The 21,878-nt window shown below is 53.1% G+C and overlaps 1 protein-coding gene across 5 annotated transcripts in view; it reads left to right on the plus strand.

Annotated features, from left to right (window-relative positions):
- CAPZB (capping actin protein of muscle Z-line subunit beta) overlaps positions 1-18,082 on the plus strand; it is a 186,373-nt gene extending 168,291 nt beyond the window's left edge. For 4 of the 5 annotated variants that reach the window (XM_029065499.2, XM_029065496.2, XM_029065498.2 and 1 more), the window contains 4 exons: positions 10,223-10,288; positions 11,396-11,472; positions 12,637-12,749; positions 17,176-17,362. In XM_029065499.2, the coding sequence (XP_028921332.1) occupies positions 10,223-10,288; positions 11,396-11,472; positions 12,637-12,739 (246 nt within the window). In that variant the 3' untranslated portion in view covers positions 12,740-12,749; positions 17,176-17,362. Of the gene's footprint in view, positions 1-10,222; positions 10,289-11,395; positions 11,473-12,636; positions 12,750-17,175 lie in introns of all 5 variants that reach the window. The other variant, XM_039912056.1, reaches the window with a different exon arrangement.
- The last annotated feature ends 3,796 nt before the right edge of the window (positions 18,083-21,878 follow it).

Raw genomic sequence — 21,878 nt, forward strand, 5'->3', positions numbered from 1 at the left:
TCTCCCAAGCGCTTAGTACGGTGCTCTGCGCGCAGGAAGTGCTCAGTAAATACCACCGACTGATTGATTGACTTGTGCCAGGAATGGTGGACTGAGTTTTGGGAGTCAATTGCTAACAAGTGCCCTTGAAAGCTACCCCATTCTTAGAGGCCCCTGAGGGAAATTCAGAAAGTTGTATCATAAGATAACCTCTGGAGACCTGGGGAAGAAGGGAGAGCACAGACCGTAGATGTGTGTTTTATCTATCTATTTATAGGCATGTATATATAAACAAATATATGTATGTCACCCCCATCCTCAGTCGTAATTTATATTACTGTCTCCCCGTCTCAGCTGTAAGCTCCTTGCTTTCTTCCAATTATGTTGCACTCTCCCAAACGCTTAGTACAGTGCTCTGCACACAGTAAGCCCTCAATAAATAATATAAATAAATATCATTGATGGATTGTGTGTGTGTGTTTCTGTGACACACCCACATATATATCTCTAAAGTATTTATTAGACTCTAAATATTTGGAAACGAAGGTGAAGCCGTCGGACTGACCCATAATCTCCCAACTCAACAGTTAGAAAGCCAAACTCTCTCCCTGCTCGGAAAGAGCGGCCCTGATGATATATCGCTGGGCCGTAAAACACCGGTGGAGTTGGCCCCCCGTTTATCGTGCTGGGGAAATCCACCCCGACCGGTGTTCAGCGATTAGGCAGAACCGTATATTTTCATCAGGCCGGAAGCGCCCCTTGCCTTGCTTTCCAGATGTGGCCGGACAAAAGGAGGGCCGAGCTGGAGGAGGGCCGTGTTCGCCCAGGAGAGCCGAAGGGCTCCAGCTGTCGTCGTCGCGTATCTTGTGTTCCCCGAAGCTGCCTCGCCGGTTCCGAGCTCCGGCGGGACGGGCCGGCCTCAGTGAGCCCCGCTGGGGGTGGTTTAACTGTCGTGAGGCCCCTCTGGGAATCCTGCTGGGTGGTTGGAAAAAAACACCCCCACCGTAGCTGGTGGGGAAGAAAGTGGACTTCGGTCAGAGGGGAAGCAGCGTGGCCTAGTGGAAAGATCAGGGGCCTGGAAGTCAGAGGACCTGGGTGCTAATGCCGGCCCCCGCCGCGTGTCTGCTGTGTGACTTTAGGCAAGTCACTTTCCTGCTCTGTGCCTGTTACCTCATCTGTAAGCACTTAGTAAAGTGTTTTGCCCACAGTAAGCGCTCAATAAATACGATCGAATGAGTAAATGAATAAAATGGGGAATAAGACCGCGAGCCCCAAGTGGGACAGGGGCTGTGTGCGGCCTGATTACCCCAGCGCTTAGAACAGTGCTTGGCACATAGTAAGCGCTTCACAAATACCACAGTTACTAGTAGTAGCATTATTATTATTATTAGGAGAAGATTCGTGGGATTTCCCCAATGGAGAGAGTGTATGTGTGCCCTGCTCTTGTTCTCTCCTCCCCCCTCTCTCTCTTTCTTCCGTCTCTCTTTCTCGCCCTTCTCTGGCTCTTGCTCTCTCTTCTTTAGAATATATGTAGGCCTTTCCCATGCGAGAGGCCAGGATTAAGAACCGGGGACGGTATCAAAAGGTCTCATCCGCCGGGCCAGTATCCTCCTGGTGGCCCCGCCGAAGATAGTTAGTGAGACCAGTGTCATCTGACAGTCCGGAATGTCTTGGTGGACATTTTAAATGCCAACCGTTTCCTTGGTTCAGCTTCCGCCCAGAGCGATCATTAAACGAAATTTAAATAATATATTATAAATCATTTATATTAATATGAGTCTCCCCCAAAGTCCTGTAAGCTCACTATGGGCAGGGAACGCCTGTGCTAATTTTGTTGTATTGTACCCTCCCAAGCACTTAGTACAGTGCTCTGCACACAGTAAGGGCTCAATAGCACTTAGTACAGTGCTCTGCACGTAGTAAGGGCTCAGGAAATATGATTAATTGATTGGATTAGCCAACTGCAAACAGCTGCCCTGATCCTCCTTCCCATGAGGCCTTCATCCAGGATTCTTTCTCAAGGTACAGATCACTCAAGCCTCAGGACACTCAGTCGGTCAATCAGTGGTATTTATTCAGCGCTTACTGCGCACAGAGCACTCTATTAAGTGTTTGGCAGAGCACAACAGGTTTGGAAGATAAGTTCCCTGCCCTCAAGGAGCTTACAGTGTAGATGGAGTTCCTGTGTCCCATAATTGCCCTCTCCCCACTCCAGTTATCAGGATATTTAGCAGATGGATGAGAGAAATCGGGCAAGAGAGTTCGGGAACCTGGATGGGAAACCTGCAGCAGTGGTGTTCAGGTAGAATCTGTCTCCTATGGCTCCGAGGCACTTGGATATGTCCCCTTTGGGGATTTGGCAATAATAATAATACTGGTGATGGTATTTGTTAAGTGCTTACTATGTGCCAAGCACTGTTCTAAGCACTGGGGTAGATACAAGCTAATCAGGTTGTCCCATGTGGGGCTCAGTCTTAATCCCCATTTTACAGATGAGGGAACTGAGGCACAGAGAAGTTAAAATCACACAGCTGACAAATGGCGGAGCCGGGATTAGAACCCATGACCCCGACTCCCAAGCTTGTGCTCTTTCCACGAAGCCAAGCTGTTTTTCCCCACCCTCATCCCCACCGCACTTAAGTACGTATCCATTATCGTCTTTTTCCTCCTCTAGACTGTAAGCTTGTTGTGAGCAGGGAGTGTACCTACCAATTCTGTTGTGTTGTACTCGCTCAAGCCCTCATTTAATATCATTGATTGATTGAGGCAGAGGCTCCAATTCTCTCCCTGATCCCTTCCAATCTGACTCCTTCCCTCTTCAGTCTGTGGAATCTGCCCTCTCTAAGATTAGCAATGACCTCTTTTTTTTTTTATGGTATTTGTTAAGCGCTTTCAGTGTGCTGGGTGCTGAGGTAGATATAGGCTAATCAGGTGGAACACAGTCCATGTCCCACATGGGGCTCACAGTCTTCATCCCTGTTTTACAGATGAGGTAACTGAGGCACATAGGTAAGAGACTTGCACAGGGTCACACAGCAGATGAGTGACCGAGCCAGGATTAAAACCCAGGTCCATCTGACTCCCAGGCCTGTACTCTGTCCACTAGGCTTCTCTGCTTCTTGCCAAATCCAGTGGCCTCTAGTCCATCGTAGGCCTCCTTGACCTCTCCACCCCCTTCTCCTGGAAACGTTACCCAACCTCGGCTTCACTGACGCTTGCGTCTCCTGGTTCTCCCTTTATCTCTCTGGATGCTCATTCTCAGTCTTCTGTGGGCTCCTCCTCCGTCTCCCACCTTCTAGCTGTAGGGGTCCGTCAAGGCTCCGTTCTGGGGTCCCCCTCTATTCTCCATCCACATCCATTCCTGTGGAAAAATCAGTGGCACCCACAGCTTCAACAGCTCTCTCTGCGTAGATGATTCCAAATCTTCCTCTTCGGCCCTGACCCTTCTCCTTCTATCCAGCTTAGGCCTTTCCTGCTACCCTCAGGAGATCTCTACTTGGGTGTCCCCCCCGACACCTCAAACTAAACGTGGTCAAAACAGAACTACTCATCTTCTCACCCAAGCCCCATCCCCCCCGGTCGCACAAGCTCATAACTTTGGGACTATCCTCGACTCATCACTCTTATTCAAACTGTTAACCAGATCCCGTCAGTTCTACCTTCCCAACGTTGCTAAAATCTACCCTTTCCTCTCCATCCAGATTCCAGCTTTGCGGATCCGAGCCTTAATTATTGCGTCAGACTCCCGTCCCTCTTCACTCCAGTCCAAACTTCACCCATCTACTTCTGCATCGGACAGAAACTCCTTACCGTAGGCTTTAAAGCTCTCAATCAGCTTGCCCCCTCCCACCTTACCATGTAGATTTCCTTCTCCAGGTCAGCTCGGTCCTCTAGCTCCAACTTACTGTGTTTCAATCTCGTCCATCTCACTGCCGACCGCTTCCCCACATCCTCCCTCTGACCTGGACCTCCCTCCGTATACGACACATCACCCCTCTCCCCATCTTAAAACCTTATTGAAATCACATTTCCTCCAAGAGGGCTTCTCCGATTAAACCCTCTTCTCCTCATCTCCCTCCTCCCTTCTGCATCGCCTACACCCTTAGCTCTGTACCCTTTAAGCACTTGATGGTCACTCCACCCGCAGCACTTATGCCCATTGTCCGTAATTTATGTATATTAATATCTGTCTCCTGCTCTAGACTTCAAGTTTCTTGTGGGCAGGGAATGTATATACCAACTCTGTTGTATCACACCGTATCGAACACTTAGTACAGCATCCAGTCCGTGCTCAGTAAATCCCATTGATTGATGGAGTCAAGCATTGAGTGGGTTGTCCCTGCGGCTCCACCCCGAGTCGCTTCCCAAGTAATCTGTAAGCTCGTTGTGGGCAGAGAATGTCGCTGCTTATTGTTGTATTGTACTCTCCCAAGCACTTAGAACAACGCTCTGCACACAGTAAGCGCTCAACAAGTACGACTGAATGAATGAATAAATGTAGTTGTTTTGGCCCCGGGACCCTTTCGAAGGAAGTGCTATAAAAACGCTGCCGAGAGGGCCCGGGTGGCTGGGCGCTGACTCCACACTTCACTGGCCTCACCTCGCAGAACATCTGTGTGGCTACGGCACATAAAACCGTTTCTCTTCTGGCAGCAGATTGTATCAGGATGTAATAATATATGCACTGCAAAAAATAGCGCTATTCTCGGCTGGCACGCATCGCCAGTGAACTGACCCTGACCAGGTGCGGAAGGCAGTTGGCAAGGGGTGTCGGGGGGGTGGGGAGGGATGGGGGGAGAGCCTGTGGAAACACATTCCTGGGTGCCAAGGTTTCCTCCCAACCCCTTCTTCCCACCTCCCTCCAACACACACACACACACCTGGCCTCCAAACTCGGTCACCCCCTCCGCCTCTCGGACTGCTTGGGCTTTAGGGTTTCAGAGCAGTTGGCCTGCTCTACTCCCATCTGCCTTAATGCTAGAGAATATTGATCAGTGTCACTTGAGTGGAATATCCACCTCTGTTTTTCTCCCAGTTGTCCCCTGCCTCCCTCGGGCCTTCGGTTTAACTTTGCACGCATCGAGTTTTATCGGGCATTCACCTCGCGGGGAGTTTGGATTTCGGAAACTGGGGAAGAAGATGAAGGTAGAAGATGAGCAGCCTGAAAGTTAGGTCCCTTTGCTAAGATCTTCATGTCTTTTGCCATAGTGGTATTAAATGGAACCAGTCAGTCGTATTTATTGAGCGCTTACTGTGTGCTGAGCACTGTACTCAGCTCTTGGGAGAGTACAGTATGACAATAAACAGACACCTTCCCTGCCCACGGTGAGCTTAGAGTCTAGAGAGGGAGGCAGACATTAATATAAATAAATTAGAGAGCGTATATAAAAGCTGTGGGGCTGGGAGCTGGAGATGAATAAAGGGAGCAAGTCCGGGTGACACCGAAGGGAGTCGAAGAGGACGTGAGGGCTTAGTCAGGGAAGGCCTCTTGGAGGAGATGGGCCTTCAGTAAGACTTTGAACCGGGGGGAGAGTCATTGTCTGTCGGCCGTGAGGACGGAGGGCGTGGAAGGCCAGAGGCAGGACGTGAGAATCCTCTGAGCTCCGGAGCCTCGGCCCCTTCCCCAGACTTGGCAGGAAAGCAGCAGAGTGGCTGCCTTGAGCATCGCCTGAGAAGGGGAAGCTGATTTCTCTAGCTTCGGTGGGCAGTTCGTGGAGCTGGATGCCAGCCTTTCTGTCTTACCAGTGGTTCCCCCTCCCACGAGATGCCGTTCTCCAGGCCGCCCTATCTGCGGGGAGAGTAACTATTTCCACTTGGAACGGGAGTTTGTAGTACCTGCCAGTGTTGGCCAACAGCAATTGCTTTAAAAAATGGCTGGATTGAACCTCTGCCTTTTTTCGCCGCCGGCCTAGCGCACTAAGTAACCCGTTGTCTTGGAAACCAGAGTTTTGCTAATCGGAAGCTTTTTGGGTTCCAACAAACGCCCGTGGCTCTGCCGAGTGTGGAGCTTTTGACCCGGACCGAACGCTGGTGGTTTTTTCCTCTGCGAACTCACAGGATGTGCCCTCCTCCCCCGCGTTGCCGAGGGGCTGAACCCCTCTCCAACCCTGAGCGCTGGCTGTGAGGAGCCCCTGCAGAACTTCCTGCTCAGGGCATACCGAATTCAAAGGATGATTCCATCTTCTTCTCCGGAGCATGGAGGAGATATTCTTCCAAGTGCTTAGGACAGTGCTCTGGACACAGTAATTGTCCAGATTGAAGATGCTTATTATTTTTTTGTGGGGAGGGGGGTGAGGGAGCTGTTTGTTTTTTCAGTGCAGGATCTGTGTCCATCCCGATTTGCTGGTATCCACCCCAGCGCTTACTACAGTGCCTGGCACACAGTAAGTGCTTAACGAGACCGTAATTATTATTATTATAGGTGCTAGGTTTACTAGGCGCTAGGCACTGTACTAAGCAGTTGGGTAGGTACAAGCCAATAAGATTGGACCCGAGCCGTGTCCTGTATAAGGCTCACTTCATTCATTCATTCATTCAATAGTATTTATTGAGCGCTTACTATGTGCAGAGCACTGTACTAAGCGCTTGGGATGAACAAGTCGGCAACAGATAGAGACGGTCCCTGCCGTCTGACGGGCTTACGGTCTAATCGGGGGAGACGGACAGACGAGAACGATGGCGATAAACAGCGTCGAGGGGAAGAACATCTCGTAAAAACGATGGCGACTAAATAGAATCGACGCGACGTACAATTCATTAACAAAATAAATAGGGTAACGAAAATATATACAGTCGAGCGGACGAGTACGGTGCCGTGGGGATGGGAAGGGAGAGGTGGAGGAGCGGAGGGAAAAGGGGAAAATGAGGCTTTAGCTGCGGAGAGGTAAAGGGGGGATGGCGGAGGGAGTAGAGGGGGAAGAGGAGCTCAGTCTGGGAACGCCTCTCGGAGGAGGTGATTTTTAAGTAGGGTTTTGAAGAGGGAAAGAGAATCAGTTTGGCGGAGGTGAGGAGGGAAGGCGTTCCGGGACCGCGGGAGGACGCGACCCGGGGGTCGACGGGATGGGCGAGACCGAGGGACGGCGAGGAGGTGGGCGGCGGAGGAGCGGAGCGTGCGGGGTGGGCGGTAGAAAGAGAGAAGGGAGGAGAGGTAGGAGGGGGCAAGGTGACGGAGAGCCTCGAAGCCTAGAGTGAGGAGTTTTTGTTTGGAGCGGAGGTCGACAGGCAACCACTGGAGTTGTTTAAGAAGGGGAGTGACAGGCCCAGATCGTTTCTGCAGGAAGATGAGCCGGGCAGCGGAGTGAAGAATAGACCGGAGCGGGGCGAGAGAGGAGGAAGGGAGGTCAGAGAGAAGGCCGACACGGTAGTCTAGCCGGGATATAACGAGAGCCCGTAACGGTAAGGTAGCCGTCTGGGTGGAGAGGAAAGGGCGGATCTCGGCGATATCGTAGAGGTGAAACCGGCAGGTCTCGGTAACGGATAGGATGGGGTGAACGAGAGGGACGAGTCAAGGACAACACCGAGATCGCGGGCCCGAGAGACGGGAAGGACGGTCGTGCCATCCACGGTGATAGAGAAGTCTGGGAGAGGACCGGGTTCGGGAGGGAAGATGAGGAGCTCGGTCTCGCTCACGTTGAGTTTTAGGCGGCGGGCCGACATCCGGGTGGAGACGTCCCGGAGGCGGGAGGAGATGCGAGCCTGAAGGGAGGGGGAGAGGACAGGGGTGGAGATGTAGATCCGCGTGTCATCTGCGTAGAGATGGTAGTCGAAGCCGTGAGAGCGAATGAGTTCACCGAGGGAGTGAGTGTAAATGGAGAACAGAAGAGGGCCGAGAACTGACCCTTGAGGAACTCCAACAGTTAAAGGATGGGAGGGGGAGGAGGCTCCAGCGAGTGCCCATTTTACAGATGAGGCACCTGAGGCCCAGAGCTTGAAGTGACTTGCCCAGTGTCCCACAGCAGACAAGTGGCAGAGCCGGGTTTAGAACCCAGGTCCTTCTGACTCCCAGGCCCGTGCTCTATCCACTGGGCCCTAGCTACTTCTCTCCGGCGGTCCTGAAGCAGAATAATTAGAGGCAGCTGCAGAGCCTTACTGCCTTTCCTCCTTTTCTGCTCAGCATCTCGTACACAGGTCCAGTGGACCGGGCCTTTCCTTGGCTTTTGGCCCCCCTGACCGCCTAGACGGTCTTCCCCAGATGGGTGCAGATAGCAGAAGCTGAGAGTGGAGGGCAACTAGTCGATCAGTCCATCAGTCGTATTTATCGAGTACTTACCGCATACGGAGCATCGTACTGAGTGCTTGGGAGAGTACAGTACAACAAAGAAAGTGGACACATTCCCTGCCCGCAAGGAGCATATAGTCTAGAGGGAGAGACAGGCATTCAGATAAATTCCAGATACGGACATGAATGCTGTAAGGCCGAGGGAGGGGGTAGAAAGAGAAGCAGCGGGGCCTAGTGGATAGAGTATGGGTCTGGGAATCAGAGGACCTGGGTTCTGAACCCAGCTCCACTCCTTGTCTGCTGTGTGGCCTTGGCCAAGTCATTTCACTTCTCTATGCCTCAGTTGCCTCATCTGCAAAATGGGGGTTGAGACCGTGAGCCCCGTGTGGGACACGGACTGTGTCCGACGTGATTATTTTGTATCCGCCCAATCGCTTAGCACAGTGCCTGGCACGTAGTCAGTGCTTAACAAATGCCATAAAAAAAAATAGAGGGTAGGAATCCAAGTGCAACGCAGAAAAGAGGCATCTGTTCCAAGTGTTTCTTCCCCTTCCTCCCGTGGCCACGTGGAGATGGTTGGAAAATCTTCTATGCCAGGATCCCTCTCTGAGGCTGGGGCGAAGAAATCAGTGTGGCTAGTAGAAAGAGCACGGGCCTGGGAGTCAGAGGCCCTGGGTTCTGATCCCAGCTCTGCCAGTTGCCTCCCGTATGACCTTGGGCAGTTCACGTCCCCGTGCCTAAGTTTTCTCATCTGTAAAATGGGGACTCCATTCCTGTGCTCCCCTCTACTTAGACCGTGAGCCCCAGGTGGGACAGGGACAGTGTCCAAAGTACACACAGCAGATGAAGTGGTGACTTTGGCCCAGTGTCCAGGGGACTTGGGGGTCAGATGGCAAGTCAACAAGATACCAGTCTCTCGGTAAACCCGGGGTAGACTTGGGCTTTACGTTGGCACTGCTCCTAGCGTTCCCTGGTCCCTTCATTCATTCATTCATTCAATAGTACTTATTGAGCGCTTACTATGTGCAGAGCACTGCACTAAGCTCTTGGAATGGACAAACCGGTAACAGAGACGGTCCCTGCCCTTTGACGGGCTTACGGTCTAATGGGGGAGACGGACAGACAAGAACGATAGCAATAAATAGAATCTAGGGGATGAACATCTCATTAAAACAATAGCAAACAAATAGAATTAAGGCGATGATGACGATTAATGATTATGTTACTGATTATCTCGGGCCCACCCCTGTGCTTAGAACCATACGTGATACAGAGTAAACCTTTAATAAGTACCATGACCATTAATCGTCATCATCGTCATTAAGGGACCGTGGAATGCTCTGATGAATGGTGCAGTCCTAAAGCCCAAGTCTACCTTGGGTTTACTGAGAAATTAGTATCTCTCTCTCTGATACTAATCAGAGTGCTCTCTGCACTTTGTCGGGGCCGGGGGCCGGGAGGGCTCATCATTAGTCACGTGGTCTGGCAACATATACCTCCAGGCGCTAATAATAATAATAAGGATGGTATTTGTTAAGTGCTTACTGTGGGTTAAACACTGTTCTAAGCACTGGGGTAGATAGAAAGTAATCAGGGTGTCCTACGTGGGGTTCACCGTCTTAATCCCCATTTTAAAGATGAAGTAACTGAGGCCCAGAGACGTGAAATGACTTGCCCAAAGTCACACAGCTGATCAGTGGCGGAGCTGGGATTAGAACCCACGGCCTCGGTCTCCCACGCCCGGGCTGCTTCCACTAGCCCCCCTCACTCACTCCTGGAATACTCTGCTCATCTGAGAAGCCGGGAATCCCGTTACGTAGGGATCCGTACCTCGGTTTCTCCATCCCTCGGTTGGGAAAGCACCCCAGTCTACTGTGCGGGGATGCGGAAAGGGCGGGTTCGAGCTCTTTGGAAAGAAGGGGCATCGAGGCAGGAAATCAGTTAAACTGCTTTCCTAGCTCTCTCTCCCTCTCCCCTCACCCCCCGGGCCCTCACTGAAATGGAATCTTTTTTCTGTTTCCCCAGATGGAGAAAGATGAGGCGGTGAGCGACTCCTCCCCACACATAGCCAACATTGGCCGCTTGGTAGAGGTAGGTATTCGCGGGGAATCATCCAAGCTCAAGCCTTCCTACTGGTTCAACTCCGTGGGCAGGAGTCAAAGCGGTTTCTATTACTTTTGCTCAGGTGAGGAAAACCCGCAGCCAGCTCCGGTAGCTGACGAGTGGCATCTGCTTCCGTCCATTGCAATAATATTTTAGGGCTGATATCTGTTGGCCGATGGCTGAGGTCCCCTCTCTTGCTTTCTTCTTCTTCAAATCTACCGTGAATAAACATCTCTCGCTCTGCCGGCTGCTATAACCTTTTTCCTCCGTCGTCATCGCTCTGGTAGTTATTTGGATGCAGATGGAGCCCCGCTCTCTAAAGTTGCCCTTTTCCCAGTGGTGTCAGCCACCCCCAGGCCCCTGAGTCTCTCTGTCCGCACTCGGCTCTAGGCAGAATTTGGCTGTGTCTTTCCCAATCTGAGGGATGTTGACAGAGTCCAGAGGTGCTAACTGGTTACAGATGCCTGAATCAGACACCCTTTTCGCCGCTCCTTTATTTTCGGCGCTTTTCCTTCGGTCAGGTTTTTGGGAAGAGCCGTGGAGGGCCGGCCTCCGCAACCCGAAAGCATTTGAGAAGAGAAAACCCAACAGGGCGAGCTAGATGTCGGGGTCGGTTTGGGGCCCGCTACTAAGAATGGCCCCAAGTTGACAGCAGTCTTGGCCTTGGCCATTCTAAGTGGAGGAAAAGGAGGACCTGTGTTGGAGGGGCCGGCGGAGCTTCCTCTCCCCTGCAAGAGCGGGCCCTGTCTGGGACGGTAATCCATTTGCCTTGCACCGTCTTCGAGACCGTGAGCCCGTTGTTGGGTGGGGATTGTCTCCATCTGTTGCCGAACTGTACTTTCTGAGCGCTTGGTACAGCGTTCTGCACACGGTAGGCGCTCGATAAATCCGGTGGAATGAATGAAAATGGATGCCCGTAAATGTAGTCAGCAAGCTCCCTCTTGTGGCTCTGGAGGCAGCTTACCAAGAGGTCGCCTGCACCCTCCGCCAACCCCCACCTCCACTGCCCGTCCCGTCAGCCCCCAGCCGGACACGGGAGGCCTCCCTGCCTTCCCGACTACTTCCCAAAATATCTAACTTTGTTTCTCCTCCTAGGATATGGAAAACAAAATCAGAAGTACGCTGAACGAGATCTACTTTGGCAAAACAAAGGACATCGTCAATGGGCTGAGGTAACGTACCCTCCGCTCTGCCCTCCCCACCTTGTCTGCCAGATGATCTCACTCTCAGAAAGTGGGCCTCTCCCGAGACGGGGCCTTCGGCCTCCTCGGAGAGAGCCCACCGCCCCCGTCAAGGGGCTCGCCCCTCGTGAGTGGAGACTTCTCCTCGGGTAACTGCCGGAAGTGACACGGCCACCCCACGCTGTGGCGGACCCGAGGGCCGTCCCCCCGCTGCTCTCCTCCCCCGCCAGCTCCGACTCCTGAGGATTTTTCTCTCCGCCTTCAATCTGAGGAAGGCTCCTCCCGGTTTCCTCAGCACTCGTCGTTCATTTGAGCCGGCCTCGAAGCGAGCCGAGTGCCCAGTCGAAATGGGGAGTCGTAAGGGATGGAAATTGTCTATATTTTTAAATTCGTTTTACATAGTAGATGTGGCCCAGCCTGGTATGAAGTCTCTGGGAGCCGCAGACATTCCATCCTATCTGGTGTAACTCACCGCCCTGCACATTGGGAACCAGAAAGATTTCTCCTCGGCGCTCCCTTTGGTTCTGGGGCATACTGGGATGCGCTAACCCCCGGATCTCACATGCTAGGGAGTGTCGCCCAGCCTCTGGTTTGGCCACAGCTGTTTCTCAGGCTCAGGGAGACTCCGGGGGATTCGGATCGGAAACGGCCGCCCTCACCCGGGCCCGGGCGGGTGACAGTGTGGTCTCCCCCTGGAATCCTCAGTCCTGGGACTCTGCCGGAGCCCATCTAGCCCCGACAAGGGCAGACACCCCCGGCCGCCTGAGACCCGTTCCGGAACCGCAGGGAGGGAAGCAGTCGTCGGCTTTTGCTCCCACCCTCATGGGATTGCGACCCAACCTGCACGTGCCGGGAAACGTCAGCTTCAGTTAACGGAAGCCAAAAAAGAGGGTCTCTGGTTTTCCCTCTCCTCTCCCCTGTGGTTGAAGTTGCAAAGTTTTCCCTTGAGATTCCTGCCCAGTAGGAACATCACCTAGTCTTCCTGACCTTCCCGCCCAGGGCTGCTCTGACCTTAAGTTTCCCTGCTCTCTTCTGCCCTGTGACCTCTGACCTCCGTGTGTTTCCACTTTGTTCTTCTGCAGCTCACCCGAGTTCCTGGGCCTTTGTTGTTCCTTTCCTCCTTTGCTTCACTCATTTCTAAACTACTCTCTATAGATCTATTGACGCTATCCCCGACAACCAAAAGTTTAAGCAGTTGCAGAGGGAACTCTCTCAAGTGCTGACCCAGCGCCAGATCTACATCCAGCCTGATAACTAAACCGATCCAGGTATTCTCCCGCCCGAGCGGTGTGAGACACCAGACTAAACCAGGACTTACTTACCAACCCAGCCCCCAGCCGGCAGCCCGAGCCCCGCATGACCCTTTAAACGACTAATCCCTCTCATTGTTGAAGAATGTGCTGGTTGGCCGCCGTGTTCGACGACGGAGCCTTACGTGGTGGTTTCCAACTAAGACCACGATGTGGTGGTGTGTGTGTGTGTGTGTGTGTGTGTGTATACATGCGTGCATGTCCATCCACTTCTCTCCCGGTGGACATCCAGGCATTGAAATGCGGGTGGGTCTAAGGTTCCGGGTTGCCCTGCGAGGAACGAACAGATCTCGTGGCAGAGGAAAGGCAGAAGCCCTGATCTGAGGCGGTGGGTTCTGCCTTTTACTCTCCCCCTCGGCCAGAGGAAGCGACGTGACAGGCCACCCCCTGCCCGCCCTGCAACCGATCCCCCCCCGCCCCCAGATTTTCCCAGTCCGGGCGAGGAAGAAAGGGAAGCCAAGGGGCCGTCCTCTCAGCGATGGATTTGTCGGTGGGGTGGGACTCTCGGGGTAGACGGTTGAAAGCAAGTCGCTACGGGTAGAAGGCAGATTTCTGAGGCCTGTTCAAATCAGCAGGAGCCCGGTCAACCGAACTCACTTGGGTTTGACGCTCTCGAGCGCCTGCCCGGTTTGGTTCAGATAGCGGAGTTTCCGCGTGATTTAGCTAAGGGAGCTTGGGTTCAGATGGCGGGTCAGTTTGGAGAGCAGATGTTCACACGCTTGGCTTTCTCCTTGTTGCCTTTGGTCCGCGGCCTCCTCCGAGGTGGGCCTTACCCCATGCTGGGCTGAGAACTGAGCTCAGACTCGATGCCGTAACAAGCCTTGGCCTTCGCCCGAGTCAGGCTGGGGGCGGGAGAATCCGGGGCGATTCCTCTCCCGGCCCCTCTCCGAGCTCCGGTCGGGAAGCCTGGCAGTGACGAACCCTGGTCCAGTTGAACCTTCCGCTCCTAATGAGCACCAGATGTCTTCGTCAACGCGTTATCCTGACGGGAAGGAAAACAGTCTTGTTTGTTGATGGTGGCCAAGAACCATGACTTTAGCTTGTGGCAAATGCAAATGTACCTATGCGTGAAAGCGGTCGACGTCTCCAGAGAGGAGAGCGGAAAATTTTCAAAAAATGAAAGGATGAAGAGAATGGGTGGGAGCGGCGGAGCACACGGAGTGGCCAGCGTGCGGGGTGGAGGAGTCCGACCGAGAGGAGCCGGGGGGTGGTCTCAGTCCGCGTGGCTCCCAGAGGTGGGGAAGACTGGGTTCTGGAACCTGGGTGGGAGCTGCTCTTTGGCGGCGTCAGAGAAGGACAGCATCAATCAGCAAGGCTTGAGTCGCACCCAGAACCCTCACCCCACCCGTGTTTGAGTGTTCGCGTGCAGGCTGTGGACCCACTTCCTCGGTCTGGGGCTCACGCCGGCCTTACCGGGCTCATTCTGAGGCATCCATTTCCTCTCACGGCTTTGGCCGGAATCCCATTTGAGGTGCGACAATCCCAAGGCGGCGGGATCTGCCGTCCCGCTCTGTCTCCTGGAGGTCCCGAAGCTCGTGGTGAGCCAAGGCCGGTCCACCTCTCGGCACGGCTTTCAGAACTACCCAGGCCCTCCCCGGTCTCAGACACCGTTTTCTAGCAACCGGCGATTGCGGCTGTCCCTTCCCGCTCACTTCCTGACCAGATTGCGTTCGTCACCAATCAGTCCGGGCCCCATACGCATCCCCTTCCCTTTGCCCAGGCTGTTTCCTTCCATCCCCCGGGGCGGCAGAGTGCGTCGGTTTTGACCGTGAGCCCAGGGAGAATTGGATCCGTCCCGCTTTGGTTATCTTTCTGTGGTCGCTCCGAGGACAGCTGGCAGGATCGCTCTGCTCGATTTCATATTTTCCCCTTCTCATGAAGGAAAACGAAATCTCTCGTCTCGTTCCTCCCTCTGATTCCAACTCGCCCCTCAAGACGTCGACAGAGCACCTCTCACTTTAATGGCTCCAGGCGCTTCCGAAGCTCTCTCCCTGCTAAATTAGGCGAGCCCCAAAAGAGAGACCCGACTTGTTCCCCGAAGGGGACTTCACTCGGTGAATGCTGGGTAAACTACAGGTTTTTGCCCTCCCCGTAAGGGTGGGCCCTTCATGGGTGGGTTTTTTTGGTTTTGTTTTTTTAATGGTATTTGTTAAGCACTTTCTATGTGCCAGGTAACCTTCTAAGCAATGGGGTAAATACAAGCTACTCAGGTTGGACACAGTCCATGTGGGGCTCACGGTCGTAATCCCCGTTTCACAGATGAGGGAACTGAGACTAAAAGAAATGAAGTGAGTCGCCAAGCGGACAAGAGGCGGAGCCGAGATTAGAACCCAGGTCCTTGTCCCCAGGCCCGTGCTGCTTCTTGTTGGGGGAGGGATGGGGAGGTAGAGTGTTACCCCACAGGCCTTTGGGGTCGTATGGGGATGGCTCTCCTTCATTGCTCTCTCCGTTTTATTTAGTGCACTCTACTAGACCAGTGTCTAGTACAGCATAAAGAAGTGATATGGTTCTCCCCCAACAAGGAATTTACCCTGTAACGGTACAGATGGGCATAAAAATTGGGACAACTAGAGGGGTCCCAGAAATGGATGCCTAAGGAAATGCCTCCTCATTTCCTAAGGAAAACCAGTTCCTCGGTGATAGAGTTGGCTGAAGGGATGCTGGGGCTCAGTAGGAGATGGGGTTTTTAGGAGGGATACGAATGAGAGGGAGACCTGGGATCAGTCCCGTATGGGGAGGGAGGGAGTTCCAAGCCAGGGGAATTGGGGGTGAGTGAGCTACAACCCTGCCCGCACACTTCTCTCCTCTAACAGATGCCATCATTATTATTATTATTATTATTATTAGTGCTGACCTTCTTACTGTGCTTCACTCTCACCTGTCTTGCCGCCGACCCCTACCCTCTGGCCTGTGATGCCCTCTCTCCTCAAATCCACCAGGCAATTATCCTCCGCCACTTCAAAGCCATATCGAAGGCCCATCTCCTCCAAGAGGCCTTCCCTGACTAAGCCCCACTTTTCCTCATCTCCCACTCCCTTCTACATCCCCCTGACTTGCTCCCTTCGCTCTTCCCCCTCCCCAGCCCCACGGCACTTCTCTCCATATCTGTCATTTTATTTACTTGTATTAATGTGTCTCCCTCCTCTGGACTGTAAGCTCGGTGTGGGCAGGGAATGACACCGTCTATTGTTGTGTTGTACTTTCGCAAGCGCTTAGTACAGTGCCCCGCACACCGTAACTGCTCAGAAATACAATTGAACGAATGAATGAGAGGATGGGGATGGGGGAGTCAAGAATGGGGTTCATCTGGGCGGAATGCAGACGTGGAGTTGGGGAACAGCAGGTGAAGAGAACAGCGAGGAGAGGTGGGGCCGGGTGTTCGAGAGGTTCGAGGCCGACCGTCGGGAGGTTCTGTGCCCTCCAGAGGCCCAGGAAACCAGGTTTTGGAGGAGGAGATCGGGGCCAGGCCGTTCCGCACCCTCCTTTGCCTGTCCCTTGTTTTTTGACGTGGGGCCGTAGAAGGTGATCGCCCCACGGGATGGGGTGCGTGCGGGAACAGGTGACTAGTTGAGGAAAGCGGGGCCCGGCAGGCACCGATCCTCCATCCTTCCAGCCACCGGGCGTGCTATCCCTGGGGAAGCGCCTCGGCCGTCCGGCGGCGCCGTCTGCCCTGCCCTGAGCCGGCGGGGATTAGATGTGGTGTGTCCGGTTCAGCGAGAGCCCGGGGCCGGATCCTGCCCTCCGCGAGCCCGGCCCCTGGGGGCTCCGTCCCCTGATTGAAACCTCAGCTCGTCCGAGAGGTCCGGCACCCAGTTGGATTTCTTTAATTCATTCCAAGAACCCTAGATCCCGGCCAGAGCTTGCAACGAGCCGGTGACCGTTCTCAGGTCATCCTCCGGAAACTTGAGACAAGGCTGTAGACAGAGAGCAGCGGCTTCCTCTACCACCCTCCCAAGGAGGGAGCCCCGGGGGCTTCTTGGTGGTTCTCTCTCTGGGGTTCCGGAGCAGATTGAACAAGCTCTCCGGACCGTTTCGTTGCCCAGCCCCTTGAAAACCACCATGGAGGAGAAGGAAGCCGTGCAATCTGGAGGGTAGCCGCATTCCAGATTGGGCGCGGCGTGGGCAGCCCGCTGTCGGCCGCGTTCGGGAGCTGATGTTTTAGGTTCTTGTCACCAACCTCTCCGAGGAGGCCAGACCTGACTCCCCCTGGCCCGGGCCCGCGTCCCTCCCTTCCTCTCTGTTCTCTCCATCTGTCCCCCTCCTCCCCTGCCTCCTAACTCGGTCCCGCTGCAGCTCTCTCAGGCGCAGCCGAGAGGCCCGGCTCCCCCCGGCCCCATCCCTTTCCTGAGCCTTCCTAACGTGTGTTCTCTTTCCCTCCCTACAGGTCTGTGCAGACTTTCGCAGACAAATCAAAACAAGAAGCTCTTAAAAACGACCTGGTGGAGGCTTTGAAGAGAAAGCAGCAAAGTTAAACTACTCTTCGTGCTAACAAGACATGCCATGCACTCTCAAATTCCTTTCTTAGAAAATTCATTTTCTGCCCCCCTCCAACCCTCTTCCCCTCCCTATCTTTTTTCTTTTTTTTTCCCCGTCACGTCCCATAACGGTTTGCATCAGATACTCTCCACGCAGCGCCATCTCTCCCCATGAATAAAGCTGTATAAGCCTTCTCAGTCTCTGAGGCCTACTTTCCACCACATTTTGCTTATCGAGACCTTAAATGTTTCCATAGAGACCATGTGCTTCTGTTGCCCGCTTCCAGCCCTTTCTCCCTCCTCCATTTATAGGCATAAAACCCAATCCACTCCATCTTGTCCCCCCACCACCACCGCCGCCACCCTTCCCCTTCCTCCCACCTTTTTGTTACATTGGTGTAAAAAATGTAAAACAAAAAAATTTTATTAAATACTGTGGTGTGTGAAAGATAGAGGAAAAACTGGAAATCCGATTCCACGTTGTGTGTGGGAGTTGCTTGCGGGTGGGGGGGGGCGCGGGGGGACGGGGAGGAGAGGTGTTTCTTCTCTGCAGACTCAGCCCCGATCCCAAGGAAACAATGCTATTTTTGGGGGAGGGATCCGCTGACCGTTCTGCTCTTCCAGCCTTGGGTCCGGGCGCTTTTCTGTCGATTTTTATGGAATGCGAAAGGGGTTTTTTTGTTTTATTTTGGTTTTTTTTTTGTAAAGCTTAAACTGAAAGAATAAAGACCTACATCTTCTACTGGAGCCTCCATACTAAAAAAAAAAAAAGTTAAGAAAACAATAAAAAAATAAATAAAAACTGGGAAGCAGTAAGCGTCGGCCTCTTGGTTTTATTGCTCGCTCTCTCGCTCTGTCCTCTCTCCCCCACTCGGCTGGGGGGGGGGGGGTCCAAAGAAAGCTCAACGGGGTGGGTGCTACAGCTCAGTGTGACTCCTCGCCCGGTCCCGGTTTCCTCAGCCGGGTCCGACCCGACCCGAGAGGACTGGGGATGGCGGGATGCTGAGGGGCCCTCGTGGCATTGTCCTCTCCGTGCTCCCTCTCTCTTAACTGTCTCATTCAGCTTTTGGAAGTTGAAACCAGCCCCATCCGCCTTCCCTCCCCCAGGGGGTTGGAGAATCATTCATTCATTCTATTGAGCACTTACTGTGTGCAGAGCACTGTACTAAGCACCTCTGCCGCTTGTCAGCTGTGTGCAAGTCAACTTCTCTGTGCCTCATTTACCTCATTTTTTAAAATGGGGATTCAAACTGGGAGCCCCACGTGGGACAACCTGATGACCCTGTATCTACCCCGGTGCTTAGAACAGTGCTCTGCACATAGTAAGCGCTTAAAAAATACCGACATTATTACAACACCACAATAAACAGTGACGTTCCCTGCCCGCAGCTCACAGTCGAAGGGGGTCGGGGAGGGACCCGTCAATACAAATAAATAAAATTACAGCTTCATACATGAGTGCTGTGGGTTTGGGAGGGGGGAAGAGCAAGTCAGGGGGACACAGAAGGGAGTGGGAGATGAGGAAAAGTGGGACTTAGCCTGGGAAGACCCCTCTTAGAGGAGACGTGCCTTCAGTGAAGCTTTGACTGTGGTGCTCAATCACCCGCCCCACGAGGTACTTTCTGAGCGCTGTTCTAAGAGCACCGTACTGCAATGACGCCTGGTGAAAAGAGCACGGGCCTGGGAGTCAGAGGGCCTGGCTTCTAATCCCAGGTCCACCACTTACCTACTGTGTGACCTTGGGCGAGTCAAGCAACGTGGCTCAGTGGGAAGAGCATGGGCTTTGGAGTCAGAGGTCATGGGTTCGAATCCCGGCTCTGTCACTTGTCAGCTGTGTCACTGGGCAAGTCACTTCTCTGTGCCCCAGTTACCTCATCTGTAAAATGGAGATTAAGACTTGTGAGCCTCAGGTGGGACAACCTGATGACCCCGTATCTCCCCCAGCGCTTAGAACGGTGCTCTGCACATAGTAAGCGCTTAACAAATACCAACATTATTACTTCACTTCTCTGGGTCGCACTTCCCTCATCTGCAACAAACTACCTTGTAAGAGACCGTCTGTGATCCCGTGAACAGCAAGGAAGTGACTTTGCGAGGCCGCTGATGAGCTTTACCCGAAACAGGTGATTGCGGGCCTGTGGGGGTGGAGCACGGAGGGGGGGGGGCTGGGCCAATCCGTGACCGTCCCGTAGGGCTGCAGCTGCCACGTCTGAGGCAGATCAAAGGCGGTCCCTTGGCATGAGGGGGGGCACGTGGAGAGAGTAGAGAGACGTGTTGAGACGCAGAGAGAAGCTCTCGAAGGCAGCAGCACTTGGAAGCAGAAAGGAAAAGCATCGGCAGGACGGATTCCTTTGACCACAGATAGGCCCTGGGAGTGAGTGTGTGTAAAAGTCAGTAAAAAGCTTTTCACAGCAACTTGGGGGATCGGAGGGGTGCTTTGAACTCTTCTATGTGTCACCGAGGCTCCCCCCAGTCCAGGGAGGCCCTGGTTGGTACCAACGGGGGGGCTCGCGCCGGGGGATTCGATACCCGTTCTCCCTCCTACTCAGACTGTGACCGCCACGGGGGAACAGACGATCTAGTGTCTACCCCACTGTTTGTCACTTAGAAAGTGCTTAAGAACCGCCCCAACAGTTAAAAAGCTCGGGAGGGCACGTTACATTACAGTAGGTTTGGTAGAGTCAATCCCTGCCTTTGAGGATCTTATAGACAGTCTAATGGGAGAGGCAGATATTCACGTAAAGTTCAGATAGGAGAAGTAGCGGAGTATATAAGGATGCAGACATTAATTAAGTGCTCTGGGATTGGGGTGAATAACCAAGCGCTCTGGCAAGAACGGATGCAAACGGAGAGGTGATGGGAGGGAGGGAGGGAGGCTAATCAGGGAAGGCTTCTTGGAGGAGATGTTCTAGTAGGGCTTTGATGATGGGGAGAACGGCGGTCCATTGGATGTGGAAGGGAGCGGCCAGATGAGAAGCAGCGTGCCCTTACGGAAAGAGCTTGGGCCTGGGAGTCAGAGGACCTGAGTTCTAATCTCCGGTCTGCCACTCGTCTGCTGTATGACCTTGGGCAAGTGACTTAATTTCTCTGCATCTCGGTGACCTCATCCATAGAGTGGAGATGAAGCTGTGAGCCCTATATGGGACAGGGACTGTGTCTAACCCCATTATCTTGTATCTACCCTAACGCTCAGTACAGTGCCTGGCACACAGTAAGCACTTAATACTATAAAAAAAGAAAAAATGAGACCCGATCATTCTCTGATACTATGTGTGATGATGCCATTTATTCATATCTAAGCCGGTAGTAACAGTCTTTGTCCTACCTGAGGCTCGCAATCTAGGAGGGAGGAAAAGCGGGGATCTTGGCCCCATTTTATAGATAAGCAGCTTGACCTAGTGGTTAGAGCATTGGCCCGAGAGTCATAAGGACCTGGGTTCTAATCCTGGCTCCACCACTTGTCTGCCGTGTGACCTTGGGCAAGTCATTCACTTCTGTGTTGCCTCAGTTACCTCATCTGTAAGTGGCAATTAAGACTGTTGCGGGCACAACAATCAGTGGTATATATTGAGTGCCTACCGTGTGCAGAGCACTGTACTGAGCACTCAGAGTTCAGTACGACAGAGTTGGACGACCTGATCCCCTCCCGCCGAGAGCAGCGGAGTCAACTCCTTTAAACCAGAGTGTTGTAACTCCTCTTCCGGGTTGTCCAGGCCCTTCGTTTTTCCCGCTGACTAACTTGCCGCCCATCAGAAATAAATCGTATTTTTTTCAGGGCTTACTGTGTGCAGAGCATTGTACTAAGCGCTTGGGAGAATACAATACTACAGAGATAGTAGATACTCTAGAGAATTGCGGGTAGGGGGGATGGAAAGGCCACCTCCCTGTCCGCCGCTCTGGCAGAAAGCTTGGTGGGAGAGGAGTTTGGAGCTGTTGGCCGAGACGATGTCTTTTTAATTCTCTGTGGCCTTCAGTGACCCTGGCTGGGCCCGAGAAACCCAAGAGTTGGCAGATTCTGTCTTTCACTGAGAGGATGTTCTGGATTTCCATTCTCTCTGTTCCCTTTAACCCAAGAGGTGGTTGCCCCTTTCTGCGGGGGCCTGACGAGTTTGCCTTCCCCAGAGTTGTCATCCAGAGTCTCCAAATCAATCAATCGTATTTATTAAGCGCTTACCATTCGCAGAACATTGTGCCGGAGAAGCAGGATGGCGTAGAGGGGGATAGAGCACGGGCCTGGGAGTCAGAAGGTCATGGGTTCTAATTCCGACACCGCCCCTTGTCTGCTGTGTGACCTCGGGTAAGTCGCTTCACTTCTCTGGGCCTCCATGACCTCATCTGTAAAATGGAGATTGAGACCGTGAGCCCTACATGGGACCGGGACTGTGTCTAACCCGATCTGCTTTTATCCGTCCCAGCACTTAGTACAGTGCCTGACACATAGTAAACACTTAAATGATACAATCATTATTACTGTTATTAAGCAACTGGGAGCGTACGATATAACAGAGTCGGTAGACGCATTCTCTGACCACAAGGAACTTACGGTCTAGAGGGGGAGACAGACATTCATATAAATAAATAAATTACAGCTATGTGCTCAAGTCCCGTGGGA

The sequence above is a fragment of the Ornithorhynchus anatinus genome, chromosome 5 (genome assembly GCF_004115215.2).
Source record: "Ornithorhynchus anatinus isolate Pmale09 chromosome 5, mOrnAna1.pri.v4, whole genome shotgun sequence".
Classification (NCBI taxonomy): Eukaryota; Metazoa; Chordata; class Mammalia; order Monotremata; family Ornithorhynchidae; genus Ornithorhynchus; species Ornithorhynchus anatinus.